The sequence below is a fragment of the Micropterus dolomieu genome, linkage group LG08 (assembly GCF_021292245.1).
Source record: "Micropterus dolomieu isolate WLL.071019.BEF.003 ecotype Adirondacks linkage group LG08, ASM2129224v1, whole genome shotgun sequence".
NCBI lineage: Eukaryota > Metazoa > Chordata > Actinopteri > Centrarchiformes > Centrarchidae > Micropterus > Micropterus dolomieu.
In genome coordinates this window covers 24247212-24267787 of record NC_060157.1, presented here as the reverse complement: position 1 = coordinate 24267787, position 20576 = coordinate 24247212, and the positions used below count along the sequence as shown (strand labels likewise).

General features: G+C 39.9%; 1 protein-coding gene across 1 annotated transcript in view; it reads left to right on the top strand.

Annotated features, from left to right (window-relative positions):
* Window positions 1–20576, top strand: part of bsna (bassoon presynaptic cytomatrix protein a) — a 146978-nt gene that overhangs the window by 102128 nt on the left and 24274 nt on the right. Inside the window, exons 14-16 of the mRNA XM_046055670.1 lie at window positions 7851–7944; window positions 11103–11228; window positions 12838–12882. Of these exons, the coding sequence (XP_045911626.1) occupies window positions 7851–7944; window positions 11103–11228; window positions 12838–12878 (261 nt within the window). The 3' untranslated portion in view covers window positions 12879–12882. The remainder of the gene's footprint in view (window positions 1–7850; window positions 7945–11102; window positions 11229–12837; window positions 12883–20576) is intronic.

Below are 20576 nucleotides of genomic sequence, written 5' to 3'. Positions count from 1 at the left end.
ACCGTGACACTTCTCTGCACCATGTGAGCGACACAGTTCATGTGTTCATAGCGTGTTAGTCGAATTGCGGCAACCATGTTGCGTGCACTGTCAGTCCCTATTGTTGTCGTCTTGCCCTCGATGTCCCACTTACGTGCAACAGACAGGAACTGTTCTTTACAAGCCTCCGCAAAATGACGCTCCTCAGTTTTTAATATAGTCAGCGCAAAAGACTTCAGTTCCCACGTGTCACTGATGAAATGTGCAGTTACTCCGAGGTAATTGTTGTTATTCACTGATGTCCAATGGTCTCCTGTCAGGGCGATATGATTTACTTGAGCCAAGACCTCTTTCCTTTTATCTTTTTCGTTTTGATAGAGCTCGTGGATTTTTGTCATAACTGTGGCTCTTGACGGTGGCCTATAGGATGAGTCTTGAGACGCCACTTGCAAAACATCAATGAAACCTGAGTCTTCTACAATACTAACGGGTCTACAATCCTTTGCAATCCATTTTGCTATTTTGTTGGTCAAATTATCTGAGGTTGATTTTGTTAATGGCCCGCGAAAATTCAGCATGGTCTGGCGCGAACCACTTGCTGAACCTGACGACCCAGCAAACGCATGTTTGGCGTTGACATGGCGTTGAACAGCTCCGGTGAAATTGAAACTCCTTGTTACAAATCTTGCAAATAACCTTGTACTTGTTAACTGTACCATCATCATTCTTTTTATATTTGAATCCGTCAATAGGCCCACTTTGCTCACCTTGCTCCATCTCGCCTCTAGCTCCCGTCCCAACCACTTTCCTGACCTGAATAATTTGTCACACTGCGCATGCGTGAAATGCGTTAAAAAAATTGACGTAATTAACGACAAACAACGAATTAACGTCGTTAACGCGCTATTTTTGACAGCCCTAATAAAAATGTTTCAATGATTTATTAAACATAAAAATGTGCAATATAAATATATCAAAATGACAATTAATATTGTGATTACATCAAGTTAAAATTAAGGAAAACAATAAAATAGAATGAAAAGAGAAGTGGAGATAAGTCAAATAAGTTCAAAGTCAAATTAAAGGAGGGAGTTTTGTCATCCTTAACAAAACCTGGATTCCAGGGGATTACTCAGGAATCACTCAAATTGGCTAAAAGTTACACAAAATCAGTAAATATTAAGACTTAAGATTCAATTGATATTCAATGGTATTTAATTATTATTATTCCAAAATCCTAGAGAGATAACTGAACAGTCATTTACTAATAAGTCCTGGTGAAAACTTAGAGTCCACGTAGACACAAACTCACATAATACCTACGTCACTTACTGAAAGTCAGATACTTTCCTCTAATACCTTAAAAAGACATAAAACAGTCTCATTAATCGTTCTCTTTGTGAGATGATGTTTCCTACGTAACACAGAGGGTTATTCACTGTTACTTTCCTATTATCTCCACAGAGAAAAAGACAAAGAAGAAACATTCACAGTCTCTACATACATGTTAAATGTTAAACATTCTTCCTTTATGATAAAATGAGAATGCATTAAAACCCTTAAACCTTGAATCCAAAAGCAGGTAAAGTTAAATCTTATCTCTACTCTAGTGAGCCTTGAATAGGCCTCATGTTATAGACATGTAGTTCCACATGCATTCCACAGATCAGCATTGCTACCTTCATTTCGGTTATGTTAAACATCTTCATATAACAGTCAGATGATTTTACTAAATAGTTATAGATTATAATATGCTCCTCTCTGTCTGAGAATCCAGGGCACTCTGGCAAGAAATCTGGCAAATGAAATTAATGCAAAAATGAATTGTCTTCAGCAGGTTATCTCTGGTTTATTTTGGAGTCAAGCTGATCTTAGCTTCCTCTTTGTCTAAAGTTTGAGCTAAGTCAAACAGCCGCAACGGCAAAAATCGTGCCTTAGATCATTTAGTTTCTTGGCAATAACAATTGTAGACAGCTAAGCTTCACTTTCCAGGTCAAACGGTACTCTATTGACTAGATTGAATCATTTAATTATTAAATCTTAACTGTCTTATTGTTTACAGTTATTTTCAAACATACACATTACATAGGTTATTTCCCTCACTACACTTACAGCTCAGCTCTTGGCAGTAGTACCGTAGATTATTTCACTAAAGATCTTACCCAATGTCTCGCAGAGCTTTCACAGTCAGCCCCCTCACACCCCTCTCAGACCACAGCAAAATCACAATCTATCTATAAGGGCTCAGTCTAACTGTGAAGCCCCTAGTGCCTATCAACTGTTTAGCAGATCGTATCAATCATATACTGTAGATGGACCCCAGACTGGAAAATCAAAACATACATGATTTAACTAATCTATTTCTAACTGAAATGTTTCCCCATAATGATTCTGGTGTAAACTCTGCCGTGGACAAAATCAATTAAATTTTCATCATTTGGCTTTGTTGTCTAATTTAAAAGCCTCCAAACCAAAATCTCAGAAAATTAACAGAAACAAATGGTTCGACACTGAATGCAAAAACCTAAGGAAAACCATTTTAGAATATTATCAAATGAAAAGCATGGGAACTCAGATAACCACAACATATGCTGTCAATTTTAGGCCACTCTGAAACAATATATATATATATATTATAAATTATATATATATGTTATATAAATAACAGTACACCCTAAAAACAAAGAAATAATCAGAACAAGATATTCACTAAATTGAAAACTCTGGAGGTAGTGATAAAAAAATAACCAAAACCATCTAGATTACCCTGTAACAGAAAAAGAATTAACAGAAGTCATCCAGTCCCTGAAAGGAAAAAAGGCCTATGGTATAGATGGAGTCCTCAATGACATATACTCAGATACTCAAATACTCAGACCATAAAATCAGATTGGCTATACTAAAACTATTCAATACTATTTTATTTATTTATAACTGGCACTTTTCCAGACATCTGGAACAAAGGTTTAATAACCCCAATTCATAAATACAGTGATAAATATGACCAGGGAATATCTCTCTCCTGTAACCTGGGAAAAATATTTTGCAACATCATTAATAAACAACTTGTCAACTTTCTTGATGACCACAATATTTTGAGTAAATGCCAGATTGTTTTTTTGCCAAATTGCCGCACAAAAGACCATCTGTTTACCCCCCCAGACTTTAATTGATCAAGAATTAAACATTAAGAAAAGAAAGGTATATACCTGTTTTGTTGACTTCCAAAAAGCCTTTGATTCCATCTGGCACGAGGGCCTTTTCTATAGCCTACTTGAAAGTGGCATTGGAGGAAAAACACATGACTTGTATACAGAACATGTATACAAAAAGCAACTGTACCATAAACATTGGAAACAAACAAACAGCCTTCTACTCCCAGGGTCGGGGAATGAGGCAGGGGTGCAATCTCAGTCCAATTCTCTTCAATGAATTAGTGAACCAATTGGAGCATTCCACAGCACCTGGCCTCACCCTGAATGACATGAGATCAGAGGTCTGCTGAATGCAGATGACTTAGTGTTGCTTTCACCTACTAAAGAATGTTTGCAGCAGCAGCTTAATCTCCTGCAGAGATTCTGTCAGACCCAAGCCCTGACAGCAAAAACAGAAACAGTCCAGAAATCAGGTAAACACACACAATTTCATTTTGGACACCACTAAATTACAACATACAAAAAAGTACACATACCTGGGGATCAACATTACATACACAGGAAACCTCAATATGGCTGGGAAATATCTGAGGGACAAAGCAAGGAGAGCTTTCTGTGCAATTTAAAGAAACATTAAAATCTATATTCCAGTTGAAATCTGGCTAAAAAATTTCCAATTTGTACTAGAACCAATAATCCTATATGGCAGCGGAATTTGGGGACCAAAACATAATAATGAATTTGACAAATGGGACAAAACAATCATAGAATCTTTCCAAACCAGATTCTGTAAGAGCATCCTGCAGGTCCAGAGAAAAACACCAAATAATCTGCGCTGAGCAGAGCTCGGACAAAAATATAAAAAAGATCAATTAGATTAGATAGATCTCTTAAAATGAGTTAACCCCCAGACATACCATCACAAAGCCCTATCATACCAGGAGCAGAAACCAGAGAGTCCCCTCAGCTAGCTGGTCCAAAGGCTCTCTGCAATAACAAGTCCCCAACAGCCTTAGGACAGCAACACCAACTCAAGAAGACCAAACCAAATTATCAACAAGCAAAAAGAAAAATATATTGAATACTGTAAAGAAACGACCAAAACACAAAGTAAATTACAATGTTATCTGACCCTAAAAAGAGAATTCACACTGGCAAATTAGCGAAGCGTAACAAGATGTCCTAAACTAAGAAAAGTGCTGACAACATACAGACTGAGTGAACACAGCCTGGCCATAGAAAAGGGTCACCACAGACAGAGCTGGCTACCAGAAGAGGAGTGACTCTGCTCCCAGTGTGACAGAGGACAGGTAGAGACAGAGCTACACTTTCTAACCTCATGCCCTAAATATAAAAAATTAACAGAAAAACACTTTCCAAATATTTCCCCGATATATAATATACCCCGAATTCCAATTTAAATCAGACACACAAAAACTCCGGAGTGATGAATCACGCTTCTCTGTCTGACAATCTGATGGACAAGTCTGGGTTTGGTGGTTTCCAGAAGAACAGTACTTGCCTGACTGCATTGTGCCCAGTGTAAAGTTTGGTGGAAGGGGGATTATGGTGTGGGGTTGTTTTTCAGGGGTTTGGCTTGGACCTTTAGTTCCAGTGAAAGGAACTGTTAAAGGAGACCTATTATGCTGCATTTCCAGTCCTCTATTGTTGTTCTGTGAGACCTGTATGGCAGGTTTGCGTGATTCAATGTTCAAAAAAATAATTTTCTATCTTATACTGGCCCTTCGGTAGGGCTTCATTTCAGCCTCTGTTTGAAACAAGCTGTATATACTCCTGTCTCTTTAAGGCCCCCCCTCTCAAAGCCCACTGTCTTCTGATTGGCCAAGACCTGAAGCATGTTACCAGGCTGTTGTTGCCGCTGAGTGGTACAGACAGACTAAGCTAGCTGTGCAGAGCAAATGACCATATATGGAATAGAGTGAGCCAGGCCTTCTCGTCCAACATCTGTGCCTGACCTCACAAATGCGCTTCTAGAAGAATGGTCAAAACGTGATGTCACATTCCAAAGAAAATGCTCCCTTGGAGGGCAAAAAATACATTGTTTTCCGCTGCCCGCCAACCAGGAAGCAAGTGATACACTGTTACTTTGAGTTTGTTACTTTTGCATTGTCAAAATGCTGGATGGTTGTTGTGCTTTCGGATGCACAAATCGAGGAGGAGACAAGCCTGGACTGTGTTAGGTGAGGGATTCCCCAAAAGGTAAACATAAACATTACCACAGTTGAGCGCTGGCAGGGACATGGCGGTTTGTAACGGAGGGAATACGGCAGTGGGTGCTGTCGATGGATCGAAAGTACCAACACTTGCAGTTTGTGTCCATATCTATCTTTTTCTTGAGTTGAGAGGTAATCCAAATAAAATTTAACGGCTTTTGCGGCGTCTCTACGAGGGAGCCCGGTGTGAGCCACTATCTTGGTCTGTTGTTTTGCCCTCCAGGTCACCCTGCATATCACGTGACTGAAAACTAGGGTGGGCCAACTCCATAATAAACCCTATGGATTAAGAATGGGATGTCATTAACCTTCATGTGGATGTAAAGGCAGGTGACCCAAAACTTTTGGCAAAATATTGTACCTTTACTGTTTTATTTATTTATATTATTTAAACACACAAACACACACTTTTACTATTTATTTTATTTTATTTATTTAATGAACTTCATGAAATTAATCTTTTGTATTATCTTTTATGCGTTGTAGAGCAACAGAAACAGTAATAAATGTCATGGAAAGGACCATAAGTTGTGAACCATTGTCATAATTTGGGAGAGATGTGTGTAAACCGGGAGAGAGAAATGAAATACGGGAGTCTCTCGTGAAAATTGGGAAGGTTAACCTCTGTGGCTCCTTCTTTACTTCTGTACGACAGCATGCTGCGTGTGATGTCGTGTTGTTCTTCTGCCCATGCAAGTCACTTTCAGGCCGTGGTCAGTTCACACTGGCGTTTGATATGGGCCACATTTAAACAATAATGTGAACTGTCAAACAAAAAATTGGATCTGGGAAAAAAATTGGAATTGAGCATTAAGGCCTGCAGTGCGAACATAGCTTTATACACCACAAGACTAGCCTGACCTGTGCCCCACAGGTAGACTAGCTTCATCTGTGCTTGTCGCCATTTTGGGGTGAGAATAGGAAGAGAGCCTCTACCATATTGGGTCTCAAATCCCATCTGAAATCCCGTGGTCTTGGGCCGCCATTTTGATCGGTGGTCCACGAACCACCATGGTGGTTGCGCCCACCCCCTCTCTCTCACCTCTCTTACCTTCTCCCTGTGTGTTACACACACACACACACACACACACACACACACACTTAAGTATAACACTCTGTATTTGATGATTGTTGTATGTTTGTTGTTTGGCTTGGATTAGATAATAGTGGTTTAATGATTTAAGTTGTGATTGCTATTCCATGCTGAAGTGAATAAATCCTGTTATACTTTTAAGAAGTCATTGTTTGTGATTACTGTGTGCTATTGCTATGGCAACCGGCAGCGCTTGTAGAAGCAGCAGCCGGTAGCTCCTTCAAACGTTTTTTTCCGGTTTTACTACCTATGACAGAAATACATTGACTTGTAAAGAAAGAAAGGATTTTTGGATTAAAGAACAGCAGACCTCAATCCAACCGGGCCAATCAACAGGACCAGGCACCACGGCGGGTGCAGTGATCGCTCAGAGGAGAGGAAAGAGAGCCGGCATAGGAGCCATGTTGGCCCAGCTTTGACTTAAGGCTGTTCCTAAAGGTCAGGTCTTGACAAAATGGGACTCATGTAGGCCAAGTAACGGAAATCAGAGACTGTTGTCCCGACATCTTTACAGAGACCTGCTTATTAACATCCCGGATCAAGCACTCAGTGGATGGCCGTGTGTTGTATGATGACAGATAAACAACATTGTAACCTTATTTTATTATTATTATAACCTTGTAATCTTATTGTTGTGTGTTACAGTTAAAACAGCCCGTGTACGGACTTGTCAGTCTATTATTAATTAATTATGCTCCAGTGGTGATAATTTATAGGGAACTCCCATTTTGTTCTCAAACCAAATAATGACGCTTTAAATTTCCTGGACCATGTATTATTGGACAAAAATCGACTGCCAAGACAATAAATTTTGAATTTGATCAACATGCTACGTCTGTTCAAATCTTTATCTTGTGCTGATATTTGGAAGAAAACTTCCCAAAAAGGTGAGGTTTCCTCTCTCCACAAACTCAAATAAATCCTCTGACTTATCACTAAAACTGAATCCCTGTCTTTTCTTGTCCATTATAGCAAGCTAGCTAGCCAGTGACAAGTGAAGACAGCCATTGTCAAGGCTACACACAGATTTACATTCTAATCACAGATACAAGCATTAAAGGATGAGTGGTGATTGAAGAATCAAGTTTACAGTTCTAGTTAGGATTTGTTAAAATATTATTCAAGGTCTGATGTAGGATAGGACCTAGCCATGAGTTTAGGAGTTGCTTCTGTAATAGGAAGATAAGATTCTTCCTATCTTTAAAACTATGACAAGCAGTTAGGAACATTTTCTTTAATGAGGCCCCATCTCTCTCTGTCACCCTCCATCTATTTCTTATGTCCATCTTTTCTTGCCTTTGTCTCTTTCTCGCTCCTTATCTCCATCTCACTGTGTCATTAAAACTTTGAGTAAATGGAGATTAATCTCATATTCTTCTTTCTCTGCAGGCTAAGATCGACACGCCTCCAGTAACAGCTATTGGAGCAAAGGCAGTGCCTGCCATGGCCACAAAAGCGGCCCAGTCCCCTCTAACAGGCATAGGTACATTATAATCATCACACACACACACCCACTCACCGTGGTTATATTATGTAATTGGTGTGTGCTGGCTCATTTAATCTCAGATTTACTAACACAGACTACTGCAATAAAGGGATGGGGTGAAGGCAAAGGGTGGAGGGATGAAGGGGTAAGGGTAGTGCGTAGTGGGATGAAGGGATAAGGAAAGGTGTGCAGGGGCATTTCTGATGTCATTCAGATGATTGTGGGTGTAGGTATGGTATGCTCAAGAAGATCAGTGGTCAAGAATTTTGATTATGTGATCAGGGATTCCCTGCCTGGAAGTAGCAGAGATGAAGAGTGTCAGAAGAATGGATGCTAATGTCAAACACAGGTGCATGTCGAGATAAATGGTAGTTGAGGTTAGAAGCATAGAAGCCTGTGGGGAGAGTTCTGATGCAGGGGGCAAGGAGGTGTGAAGTGATTTCAAATGTTTTGGTGTAGGATGTGGTTCAGCCTTATGGAGAGACTTTTAATTAACATGATGAACTTGCTGATGTGAGAGTTTGACAAGGTTTGACACAATGCCCTTGAGAACAATTTACAAAGAAGTTAATTCCTCTGATATAGACCCGTATGGTGGAAGCTTTAATCTTGAGAATGGGATGGGTGAATGTGATAATGATGGAGAGGGTCAGGCCATTGGGTGATGGGTGATTGGGTGAATGAAAGGCTGGGGGAGGTGTGAAAGCAATTCCATCTGGTCAGATATGATGAGAGTGTTCGAGGAGCAGTGCTGCTCAGAATGGCATCTTATGCAGCACTGTCTAAATGTTCCAGCTGCAGGGTCAAAAATGGTGGAGTTGAGAGGGTCAGAGACTGGAGCCAGTGGTCTGAATTTCTGAAATGAGAAGTGAGAAAGTGAGTCAGTAATTTTTGTGACCTTGGATGTGAATGGCAGAGGATGATAAACTAGTGCTGGGCTGTAATTGCATTATATCTGGAAAATGCAACCGTCCTTTTGTTGTCTACGACATAATCAACAATTATGTTGATTATGTCTACGACAGTGCTGCTGTCCGAGTGCATTTCGCGGATTATGGGGGAAGGAGTGAGAGATGTCGTGGAGAAGTCAGTCTGCCCCCATGATGAAGAGGTTGTGTCTGTGAAATGTCTTCTGGCTTGGTGACATGGTCATCATTAAAAAAAAAGAAAAATAGATGCTGTTCCAGGAGCGTTACTGGTACAACAGTTTAGGTCCATCTTGCATGCTTTGTCATTCATAATGTGGTCGGGAGAGATGAAACAGAGGTGACTGTGGAAAAGAGGTGTAACAAGAAGTATCCACCTTAAGGGAAGCTATGGATGGCTTTGTTAAGGTGGCCTAGTAGCGAGAGAGTTGGCGTTTGGAGTATCTGTGAGCCAGAAGGAAATTTAAAATGAGAAAAAGTAAATTTCTTATTTCCTGGGAAGCAAGAATGCTAGGAAATTCCAGTGTTGTGCAAGGAACCAAAGTTTTTTCTTGAGAGAGAGGAACTCCAGGCTTGTGAAATGCAGAAGTCATGGTGTTGAGACCGTATGATAGGGATGTAGATGGTGGCGTAATGATGAGAAAGTTATCTAGGAGATGGATCATGTACAGGAGTTTGTAGTTGTTTGTCAAAATTCAGCATTGTGCTTTGGATAAAGAGTTGAATATATTCAAACACAGGTCAGAAACACTGCTTAGTAGTATGCACTCTTCCTTCAGGGTGGATGGGAAGGATTTTTAAGGCGCTTGTAATGTATGTGTTTGACAAGTTTTGGTATGTGTAGGAGGAATCTGGCATAACCTGCTATGCTTAGTAGAATTATGTGGACAAGTTGGTCTGGCATGAGCTCCGTCGCAAAGGGAACATGTGGGGAGAAATCTACAACTTTTTAATGCTTCATCCTAGGTCGTTAAAGTTATTAGAAAATAATTAAGCTGATGGCAGCCAGCTGGACGTAAATAATTAGGTTTATCGACCACCACAAGTTTGGCAAGTAAACAAACGCTCATTCATCTTTTCATAACGAAGGACAGTCGGAGTAAACCTCCCATAGGTTGCGGCTGAAGCAAGAAGCAAGCTAACGTTAGATGGCAATGCTGAGCTAAACATGTTTATTCACCTCAGGTTACTAACCTATTTTGCGTTCAGAACGTCTTTGTTTGGGTCTTGTTGTATGAAGTTTTAAAGCCAAAGTTTATGATGAATGGCGGAGCAGATGCTGGTGTTTGTTGTCCTCTCTCAAGTGCGGCTGCTTGCAGCAGATGCTACGTGTTACGTAGGCAGGTTATAGGTAACGGGGGGAGGGAATAACAGCAAGCTCATCCGACGTTTCCTAAAAATAAACATTGTTCACGAGTCCCGCACCTCGAGTCCGAAGTATTTTGAGGACGAGTCTCAAGTCGAGTCTGAAGACACTGTGCGACTTAAGTCGCACTTAAGTCCGAGTCTCTAACTCGAGTCCCCATCTCTGGCTCAGGATGTAGTGTACCCCAGTATGTTCCCTGGTTGTATTGCTGCAGGTGTCCTGTGGCTTGAGATGCATAAAGGATATAGTAAGTGTAGAATCCATTGCCACCAAACTGCAAGGCCAAGTCGAGGATCAGTAATAATTAGTCATCATCTGTGATGGTCGGTATCAAGGTGGGAGGAGCTGAGGTGGCCAAAGGAGATGAGATAGGTAGAAGCAAGTAAAGAAGAAGGCATGGAGGGATGAATGTGCAGTCCTTTAGAGTAGGTTTGTTGGTGTGTAGTTGGTCTGCCACTGATGACTTAGTAAAGCTAGTACGTTAATTGTTAGTTGGAAAGCAAGCAGGGAGGAGATCTCAAGTTATGACTGAAGGCTACAACAACACATCTATATTGACAGTCTTGGAACAACATGTAAACACGGGAAGCCCATGTAAGTCCAAACAGAGAAGATCTTTAGAATAAAGAGGCTGGAGACAGGTTACTGAATCAGTAGACTGGAAAGGCAGAATTAGTGCAACTAAAGGATGACACATTTTTTTCTACTGCCCACCCCATTTGATTTACAAGTGATTTTTGGAAAGTGTAATGAAAAGACAACATTAATGAGCGCTCATTCCTCTTGTCCTCTGGATCATTTTCTGAACTTTCCTTCCCTCTCCTCTATCCTCTCATGCTGACCTCCTCTGTTTTTCTCTTCAGGCTCCAAAGCAGCTCCTAGGCCAGGAGGCAGTGCAGCAGCAGGTCAGCCTGGTATGGAGGGAGACAGCATGTTGTCCAAGATCCTGCCTGGAGGAGCCGCTGAGCAGGCTGGCAAACTGGGAGAAGGTAATCACCATATTAAAAGGTCTAATAATTGCTGGAGAAAAACAAATATGTTACTTTACTTTTACTAAATAATAACCCAAAGAGAGATGCTGAACAACTACAAAGAAATACAAAATTACTACAAAGTGCTAATGACATACAAAACTACTACAAAGGGATGTAATGGAAATGATCATTCATGCTTTTATCACATCTTCCTCTTTACCTGCCTAAGCAAAGGCTCAGCAACAGCAATTTGGCATCAATTTTAGCTTCAGTTTTAACGATGAGTCTGATTATCGTGACCGCCTTTCTAGAAAGCTTTCTTCAAAATGATTGGCCCGGGATAAAGATTTGAATGGAATAGCATGCCCATTAAATTTAATTAATCATCTTGACAATTGATATATACCCATTAATACATTGTCCGGGAAGTTTAAAGTGTCATATGGTTTGAGTAATCTTTTGGTCATAAGATTTGGGTTTTCATGTTGTTCCCCATCTTCATCATCTGTTATTTCCATATAGACCTAACAGTGGTCCTGCCGCTCTTTGGCAGTTATTTTGAATTTAGGACAGGGTCTATGCTATCCTAACTTATTCTAGGATTCAAAACTTAGGAAATTCTAAAGTAAGGATGGTTCTGTAATAGCTAAATCATACATCTCCTGTATATTTAACCTTTCAAAAAAAATTAAAATCACTGGGCATGTTTTAAAAGTTTGCTACTTTCCCCTCTGGTAAAGAAGGTGACATTAGCTGTAACAGTGATGGGACGTAAACGGCACCCGCCAATAAAACAAGAAGAACAGCAGCATGAGGGGTCCAGGGTGGATGATGCATTGCTCTACAGAGTATTTCACTTGCACATTGCCCTAAAAATAACCGAAAAATATATATAATATACGATATGCGAGTAAAGACTGCAACCTACAGTGATTCTTCTGCTTTAAGGGTTCTAATTATTGTCCGAAACTTTCCCTTATTATTTCCCTCATTTTCAAATCCAGGCACCTGCCTAAATTAGAGATCTACTAAAGCCCTACATTACCAGCAGGTATTTGAGGTCCTCTGATCAGCTTTTGCTGGTTGTTCTCCCTTAAGGTTTAAAACTAAATGACTAATGAGGTTGTGGCTCCTAAACTTCGGAACTCTCTCTAAAGATCTGTAGACACTGTGGACACATTAAAAAAGTATGTCTGTGAAGAGACAAGGAAAGACTTGAAATGATTACAAAGAGACATGAAACAAATACAGAGATACAAATCACCACTACAAAGACATGCAACATAGATGCATAACAACTATAGATGGACGCCAAATTACAAAGAAATGCAAGATTACTACAAAGAGACAAAACATCTACAAAGAACACAAAACAACTGCCATATCCATGTAATAATATACATTATAAAGTCACTAATAGTAACTTGTTTTGTGTTTTCAAGTTACAGATCTATCAAAACGCATGCCTTCATCCTAACCCAAAGTATTTTATGTACTGCCCAATAAAAAGTAAACATCATCATTTGGAATGCAAACAATATTATACACAAATAATATTGTCTTGAGGTGTTCTCACCCCTCAGTAACATCTATTTAACCTCTTTTTTTGTCCATTTTCCTTCAGCTATCTCCGGCATTGGCAAGAAGTTCACCTCTTTCTTCTGAGGTGGTAAGATTAAGGTTATTTTCTTTCATTTCTTTCTCCTATGTTACCCAATGTAACCCACAGAAGCCAAAAGCACAGTAAGTTACCACATGTAACCAGGGCTGGCTCTGACAGTGTTGGAGCCCTAGGTGAGATATTATTTTGTAGAAATACAAGAGCATACATACTTCGACTGGCATGGGGTCCGAAACAGGTACTCTTCCAAAACAAGTCCATCTACTTTGATCAATACTACTCTCCTGAAATACAAATGAAAAGAGAGCTCGGGTCTATAATGTAATTAAGCAACTCAAGAGCAAGGGAATCTGTGCGAAATGCCCACACCCCGCACAACTTAGGATGAGCCTGGAGACGGGAGAGAAGACATTCCCAATGCTGATGGATGCTGCCCCGACACTGAAGGAGCTGGGAATTGTTGTCCGGGTGGAGAAGAGAGAACAGCTAGAAAGAGTGCTGAGAGACGACTGGTGGCGGGAGGAGCACGCAGAGGAGACGCTTCACTCTTACTTGTGGTCTTTAATGCACTCTTTAATAGATAAGGATTATTCAATCTGGTGGATCTCTGTATACATTTGTGAATACTTGAGCTACTTGTAACCACATACTGTGCAACACTCTGAGTGGCTAATATAGTTAACAGAGTATAGGTGCAGCTCATGGACGTTACAAGATTTGGAGTTAATATTCCTAAACCCAGACGGTTCGAAAGATGTTCATTTTGCAACGCACTCACCCAGCGGCTTACAGCAGGCAATAAGAGCCGTACTGGCACTTTGCCTTATTTATAACCCAGAGATAGCTTGTCACACATCTCTGCCCTGTTGTTATCGGGAACTGGTCCAAATACAACTAGTTGGTAATGTGGAAGTCGCCTATGTTGTTGTTTTCTTTGATATATTAGATATCCTAAGCTCTTTCGCTTGTTTTTCATTGACAGGCATAAAGATGATAAATCAAGGGGAAATCCAATATATCTTACAGTGACTAAACTTAAAAGGCAAATTCTGGAAAACAACTTTGAGAAAAATAAAAACTGGAGTAAATAATCCTGTCAAGAGAATGAAACTCTTTAGTCAACTTAAGAATCTATGGTGCTCTATCGCACTGGTCCTAGAAACAGCTGAGAGAGAACACCTAAAGCTGAAACATGAGTGGATAGATCATGTGTACAGTTCATCCTCTAAAAATGGGAAGGTATGGGGAGTTGCTATCTTATTCAGTAAGTCAGTGTACTACCACAATGAGGAGTTGATTCAAGATGACAACTGTCGATATGTGATGGTTGTGGGCACAATAGAGGGTGTTAGTGTGACTATATTGAATATATATGCCCCCAATAAAGACTGCCCTCATTTTTTTAAGAAACTGGCTTCTATTCTGGCAGATAAAGGTAAAGGCATAATTTTAAAAGGGGGGGGGATTTTAACTGTATACTTGACATGGAATTGAACAGATTACCTATAGATATTGGGCCTAAACCTAAGAAAAGTACTACATTACGGGCGATGATGGATGTGATAGGGCTCACAGATGTCTGCCGCTCTCACCACCCCAGAGAAAGAGAATTCACATTTATCTCTCATGTGCATGGGAGCTATTCTAAAATAGATTTCTTTGGTATTTCAAAATCAGACCTATACAGAGTGAAGCCTAGGATCAAATAAACACTTCAATAAACACTTCAAATACTGGAGACTTAATGTCTCACTACTGACAGACCATTTGCTCCGACAACAAATATAGAGATGGTTGACTGATTATTTGAATTTAAATGATAATGAGACTGTCTCTCTATAGTATGGGAAGAGGCCAAAGATGTAATGAAAGGGCAAATAATAGCAATATCCTCCAGGGTGAAGAAACAAAGGCTGCAGGACCAACAGAAACTCGAAACAAAAATGGAGAAATTACAAAGAGAGCATAAACAAACGAGAGACAAAATACACTTATATTATTTCAAGTAGCCAAACAGGACCTAGATAATTAAATTCAATTTAGCTTTATTGGCATGAATGTATAACAATATTGCAAAAGCATCATACAAACTACATAAGAACAACCAACCCCATTCATTTAAGCTGCTCACCTATAAAGGTGGAGGGAGCGCTTAGATTCACTAGCAGAAAAAATTATGAACAAGGGAACAGAGCTAGGGCTGCTCGCCTTTCAACTTTGCAAAGCCCAGTCAAGCCGAGTGGTACCAAAGATGAGACATACCATAACCAACCAGCCAGTTTCACAACCCAAAGAAAATGCAGATACCTTCGCCGCATACTATACAACCCTGTATGGCATTCAAGATTTAGACAATAAGATGGAAAAGATACAAGATTTTTAGGACCCCTTAATATAATAAAAGAGAGCAGTGACTTAACTAGTATTATAGCTAAAAGAATACAAGAATATATATAAAAAAATAATAATAATAGTGAAACCAGATCAAACTGGATTTATTGAGGATCGCCAGGGCACTAATATTATCAGGAGGGTGCTAAACCAACAATAACTAGCCACAGCCAGTAAACAAACATCAATGCTCTTCAGCTTAGACGCAGAGAAGGCGTTTGATAGGGTGGATTGGATGTATCTGCAGCAAACATTGATAAAAATGGGTTTTGGGGACATATTTGTCAAATGGATTACACTGTTATCAGAATAGGTCAGGGTGAATGGATACTACTCAGAATTTTTTAAGCTCAGGAGAGGGACAAGACAGGGGGATCTCTTATCTTTTAGTTATGTTTGCCCTCAGTATTGAGCCCCTGGCGGAAGCTGTTAGACAGAGTCCACAGATCCATGGTATAATGGACAAAAGAGGGATCCAGCACAAGATAGCATTATTTGCGGATGACATTTTAGTACATTTGCAAAATCTCCTGTCCTCAATCGCTGCACTTCTAAGATGTCTGCACGAATATGGTCCAATCTCAGGCTACAAAGTTAGAGATGGGATGTTCTCCCACTTTCCTTACTTGGTAGAATAGAAGCAGTGAAAATGAGTGTGCTGCCGAGGCTTCTGTATTTATTTCTATCTCTGCTTGTATGGGCTTCCATGTCTACTTTTACCCTGTTAGATAAAGTCATGGCTAGGTTTGTTGGCAAAATAAAAGACCTAGAGTAAGAGTAAAAGTGCTATGCTCACCGAAGGACAGGGGAGGCCTCTCTCTCCGAAATCTGAAACATTATTGGGCATCCCAGCTTATTGCTGAGCACTATTAGCCAGCTCTTTTAGGGCAGTGAATTGAAATCCTTTTCTCAACTACATAACCAATTCACACTGCCCTCAAAGAATTCATAACCTACAAATAAGACACTACATTCAAATCCATATAGAATGGGATAAGGTTAAAAGAGACCCGACAGGTATTGAACGATATTTTATTATGGTAATTGACCCTTCGCTAAGCCACGCCCCCCTTAGTTACTGTTACTTTCGGCGCTGCCACTGTCTATTACTGCACTCCCCGGAGAAATATTGTCAAATTAGTTGGAAAAAGCGATTTCAGAAAGAAGCAGTTGCATTATAGATTTGAAGGTTGTATTCAGGCTGTCAAACTGACTCAAACAGACGAGAAAAAAAAAAGAAAGATGAAGCTAAAGCCTACCGATCACACAGTACAAGTGAACCACTGCATCCCCAGACGATTGAGACAAAAGACAACGATATGAACGATCAACACTGTTCCTGTAAAGCTGGGTAGGCCTCTATTCATTATTACAGTAATTAAAAGCAGAACACTAGGGCTTTATTAGGTAGTAGGAAGTTAGCTAGCTAACATTACATTAGAAACGATCCACAGCCAACATTCTGGATATTATTTTATTTATTTTGGAAAGAGAATAAATCGTACTTCTCCTTTCAACCTCTCTGGGTAGTGACTGTAACTATTACAAGCGCCCCAGGAACAGCGTTTGACCACTTCTTAGAAAAATACAGCCAAAAAAAGCTAGAAAACAACTCTTTTTGCATTAGAGTCAATGGAGCGCAGCCATGAAAGTGTCGGACCTCAGTTAGAGTGAGTTCTATACTGCGCTGTGATTGGTCAGCAGTGTATTCGGGGCGTGGCTTAGCGAAGGGTCAATTGAAGTCTACCAATGAGGAAAGCAACTGCACCAACAAAACTCCGAGATGGACTCAGAGACTGAAACAAACTTGTGGAATGGAGTACTTGACGACAAAAAACTTGGTGCTTGGAAAAAAGAATAAAGAATGAGAAGCCCTCTTTCAAAGAATGTTTGATGTTTGTTGTTATTGAAACTCAAAATAAAGTTCCAAAACAGAAATGCAAGAGCATAGGTTTTATTTGGACACTGGAGGTGACATTTATTAAGTGCAGAAAAATCTGAGCATTAAACACTTAATTTCCTGCATTCTGAAAAAATCCTGCACCAATTTCTGCCTTTTATTCATCAATTTATGGTGGAAATGTCTATATTTATATAAAGGGAAATACAACATTCCGGCGGCAAGTAAAATTCAATATATAAAAAAAAATTATAGAATATAATGCTGTTAGGCTCTCAGGCATTCTGTACCTATTGCTTTTAAAATATGTTTTATGCTGTAGATCAACTTTTCTCACTTATAAAATATATGATTTAGTCTTCAATCATCTTTTGTTTGGTGAAAAAAAACTTTAAATGTGCAGACCTGGCACCTTTTTACCTCAAGGATAAAGTATTTCATTTTTATACAGTCATAAGCTCCTGGACTTTAAAAGCTCCTCTGTTTCAGCATGTTTTCTGCTCATGTTGAAAGCTTTATCCACATACAAAACCTTACATATCTGTTCTCTGACATGTTGAGAAAAAAGTAATATTTCAAGACTAACATCGTCATTTAATGACAATTCATAATATTTTATTACCTGCCATATACTTTATTGCTTGGCTGATATAGTCAGACCATCCTACAGACAGACACAGAATTGGATGAGACAAGCAGGTGGAAATCAAAACTAACTGAAAACACTTGTGATCAGAAAAAAAAAAAAGAAAAACCAGTTCACAGTCCCAAACACAGGAAGTGTGTCATTTTTTCCATTTTTGTATTGCAAAACTTACATTTTGTATAACCTTGTCATTTACAATTGTCTTCATCATTTCAAATATTACGACTATCACAAACTGGCTGCGACTCACAGCCTATGTTCACAGCCCGAGGTGGGTGCACTTGGTTACTATTATCACGGCGTACGGTGTCACATCAGCCAGGTGGAGCTGATTCGTGCAAAGATGAAAACTTTCTCTGTTGCGGCACCTCCCTGACATTTTGCGCCCTAGGCAACCCATATGTCGCCTATACCACGGGATGGCCCTGCGTGGACCAGAAAGCTTACCAATCCTACCTCTCAGCGTGGATTTGTCAGGGTTTGGTGTGTAGGGAAGGTTAAGCAGGATGGTGGACCCAAATGCAGGACACAGAGTGGAGCAGGTACAGTTCAAAAAGGTTTATTGTGGCAAACAAAAGGCGAGCGCACTTACTGGCAGAGTGGCTGAGATACATCCAATGAATAAACAATCCAAATGAAACAGGTAATCCAAACAGGGACCAATTCAAGACAGACAGACAGGACAGAGACGAGACAAGCACAAAGATACACATGACAGAGTATATACATGACCGGACACAGACTGAAGAAACGAAAGTATATATACACACATGGGTTAACGAGCTAGGAGGGGGATCCTCAGGTGAAAGACATGAGGGACTAATCAAGCACACAGACAGGTAGAGTGACAGCAGGGGAAACTGAGAGACAGGCAGGCAGGCAGGCAGAGACAACAGGGGGGGAACAGATAGGCAGGCAGGTAGAGACAGCAAAATAAATAACCAACACAGACAGAACACATGTTACAAAATACCAGACAAGAATCAAACTTCAGACAATGACTGAAACCCATGTAAACAGACAAACACCGACTAACTATAACACAGGGATCATAACAGACAAAAAGGCACAGGACTAGGAACACTGACATGGAACCAAAACCCAGACTCCCCAACAAGACACACAGACAGGATCGTGACAGGATTTGAGGTGTGTGAACTGGAAATACTTTAAAGGTTCAGTGTGAAAGTTTTAGTGACATCTACTGGTGAGCGTTGCAATTAGCTACAAAGTACATATACATTTTTTAATACAAATTCTGAAAGTAAGCATTATTGGTCACTTGATAGGCACACTGTCTTGTTATCGTCACGCTGTTAGCAGTAAAAATACATATGTTTTTTCCACCAGGGCAGTAAAATGTGAAGTTTTGCTGGCTGATTTGAGCATCAAATGCAAGGCAAATTTGCCAATAATATTGATCAGCTGTTTGTCTCGTGAACGTAACCAGCACATTTCCAAAACACAGCGATGGAGAATAACGTTACAAGAAATTACATTCCTACTACATATTTTACAACAGTGACAAGAAAAACATTTTACTTCTCTCAATGATTATGCCCATCTTCTAGTTAAAGCTCACAAACAATGTTTTTTATTTGGACTAACTTACCTATTCAGCAGAAAACTTAAGCACCGCTTTGAAAACATCTGTCTCGCATCAGTGACTTCAAATCTGGGAAAAGCCAAAACGATTATATCCTTGATATCTGCCATCATCTGTCCTTACTTTGTCTGGTTTAATCTTGTTTTCACTTCTTTGGTAACAAAGTTTCACGCTCCGTCTGTTCATGCTAAATAATGCGTGTTCCTCCATTTGTCCATATTTCAATTTAAAAAATTTGACTCAGTACCATGGACTGTATAAAACAATGGATCTAGTGTCCGTGACGTCCCCTGTTGGTTTCTGAAGAGCCGTTTTGAAACTCTTTTTCGGCGGGGCTGGCTGTCAACGTCATGGCAGCGTGTCACCGCGCATCACTCCCGGATAACCAAAAATGGGCAAAGAGGCGGGTCATGGGTGGTTGCTGAAACCACGCCCGCCTAGCTTGATGTGACCGAGTTAGCTCAGGCTAAGGAGCTAATGCTATATGCTACCCTGCGTTAGCATAAGTACCTTCTACCCGGGGCTTGTCTGGTTGGCGTTTGGTAGCCTGTGGCCGCATCATTACCAGCTTATAATGTTACTGGCGGTAAGTTAACCTGAAACTATACAACAACACTTAAAGTAACTATTTCTTTGTTATTTAAGTTATACTACACAAGGCTTAAAATGCTTCACCTTTTTTTTATATTATATATATTTATATATATCTATTCACTTTTACATTTAGTTTCAAATTTAATTGATGCGTCAGCGTCTGTGCCTACCTGTCTGAGGTTCTGTTTGAGTTTTAAAGTTTTTAAGTCTCAAGTTTGGAATGCATTTATTGTATATAGTTAGACTTTTATGTTACACAGCTTTAGATCTAAGTCCTGCTCTTAGTAACTACTGACACAAGCTGTCAAGACGCCACTGACACTGTCTTGCTTTTAGCACTAGGGCTAAGATATAAACAATGGCCTGTGAACCCTGTGAGGACAGTTTTCATTCAGTTTTCATCATTTAGCATCATAGAGTACGGTCTAGACCTGCTCTTTTATGAAAGGCGCTGTGAGATAACTGTTGTTGTGATTTGGTGCTATATAAATAAAATTGAATTGAAATGAAATTGAATTTTCTTAAAAAAAGCACAAGACGATTGCTGCCCTTAAGGAGGATGTCCGACGGCTCTCTGATGAACTCCAACAAAGGGACTCGCTCCT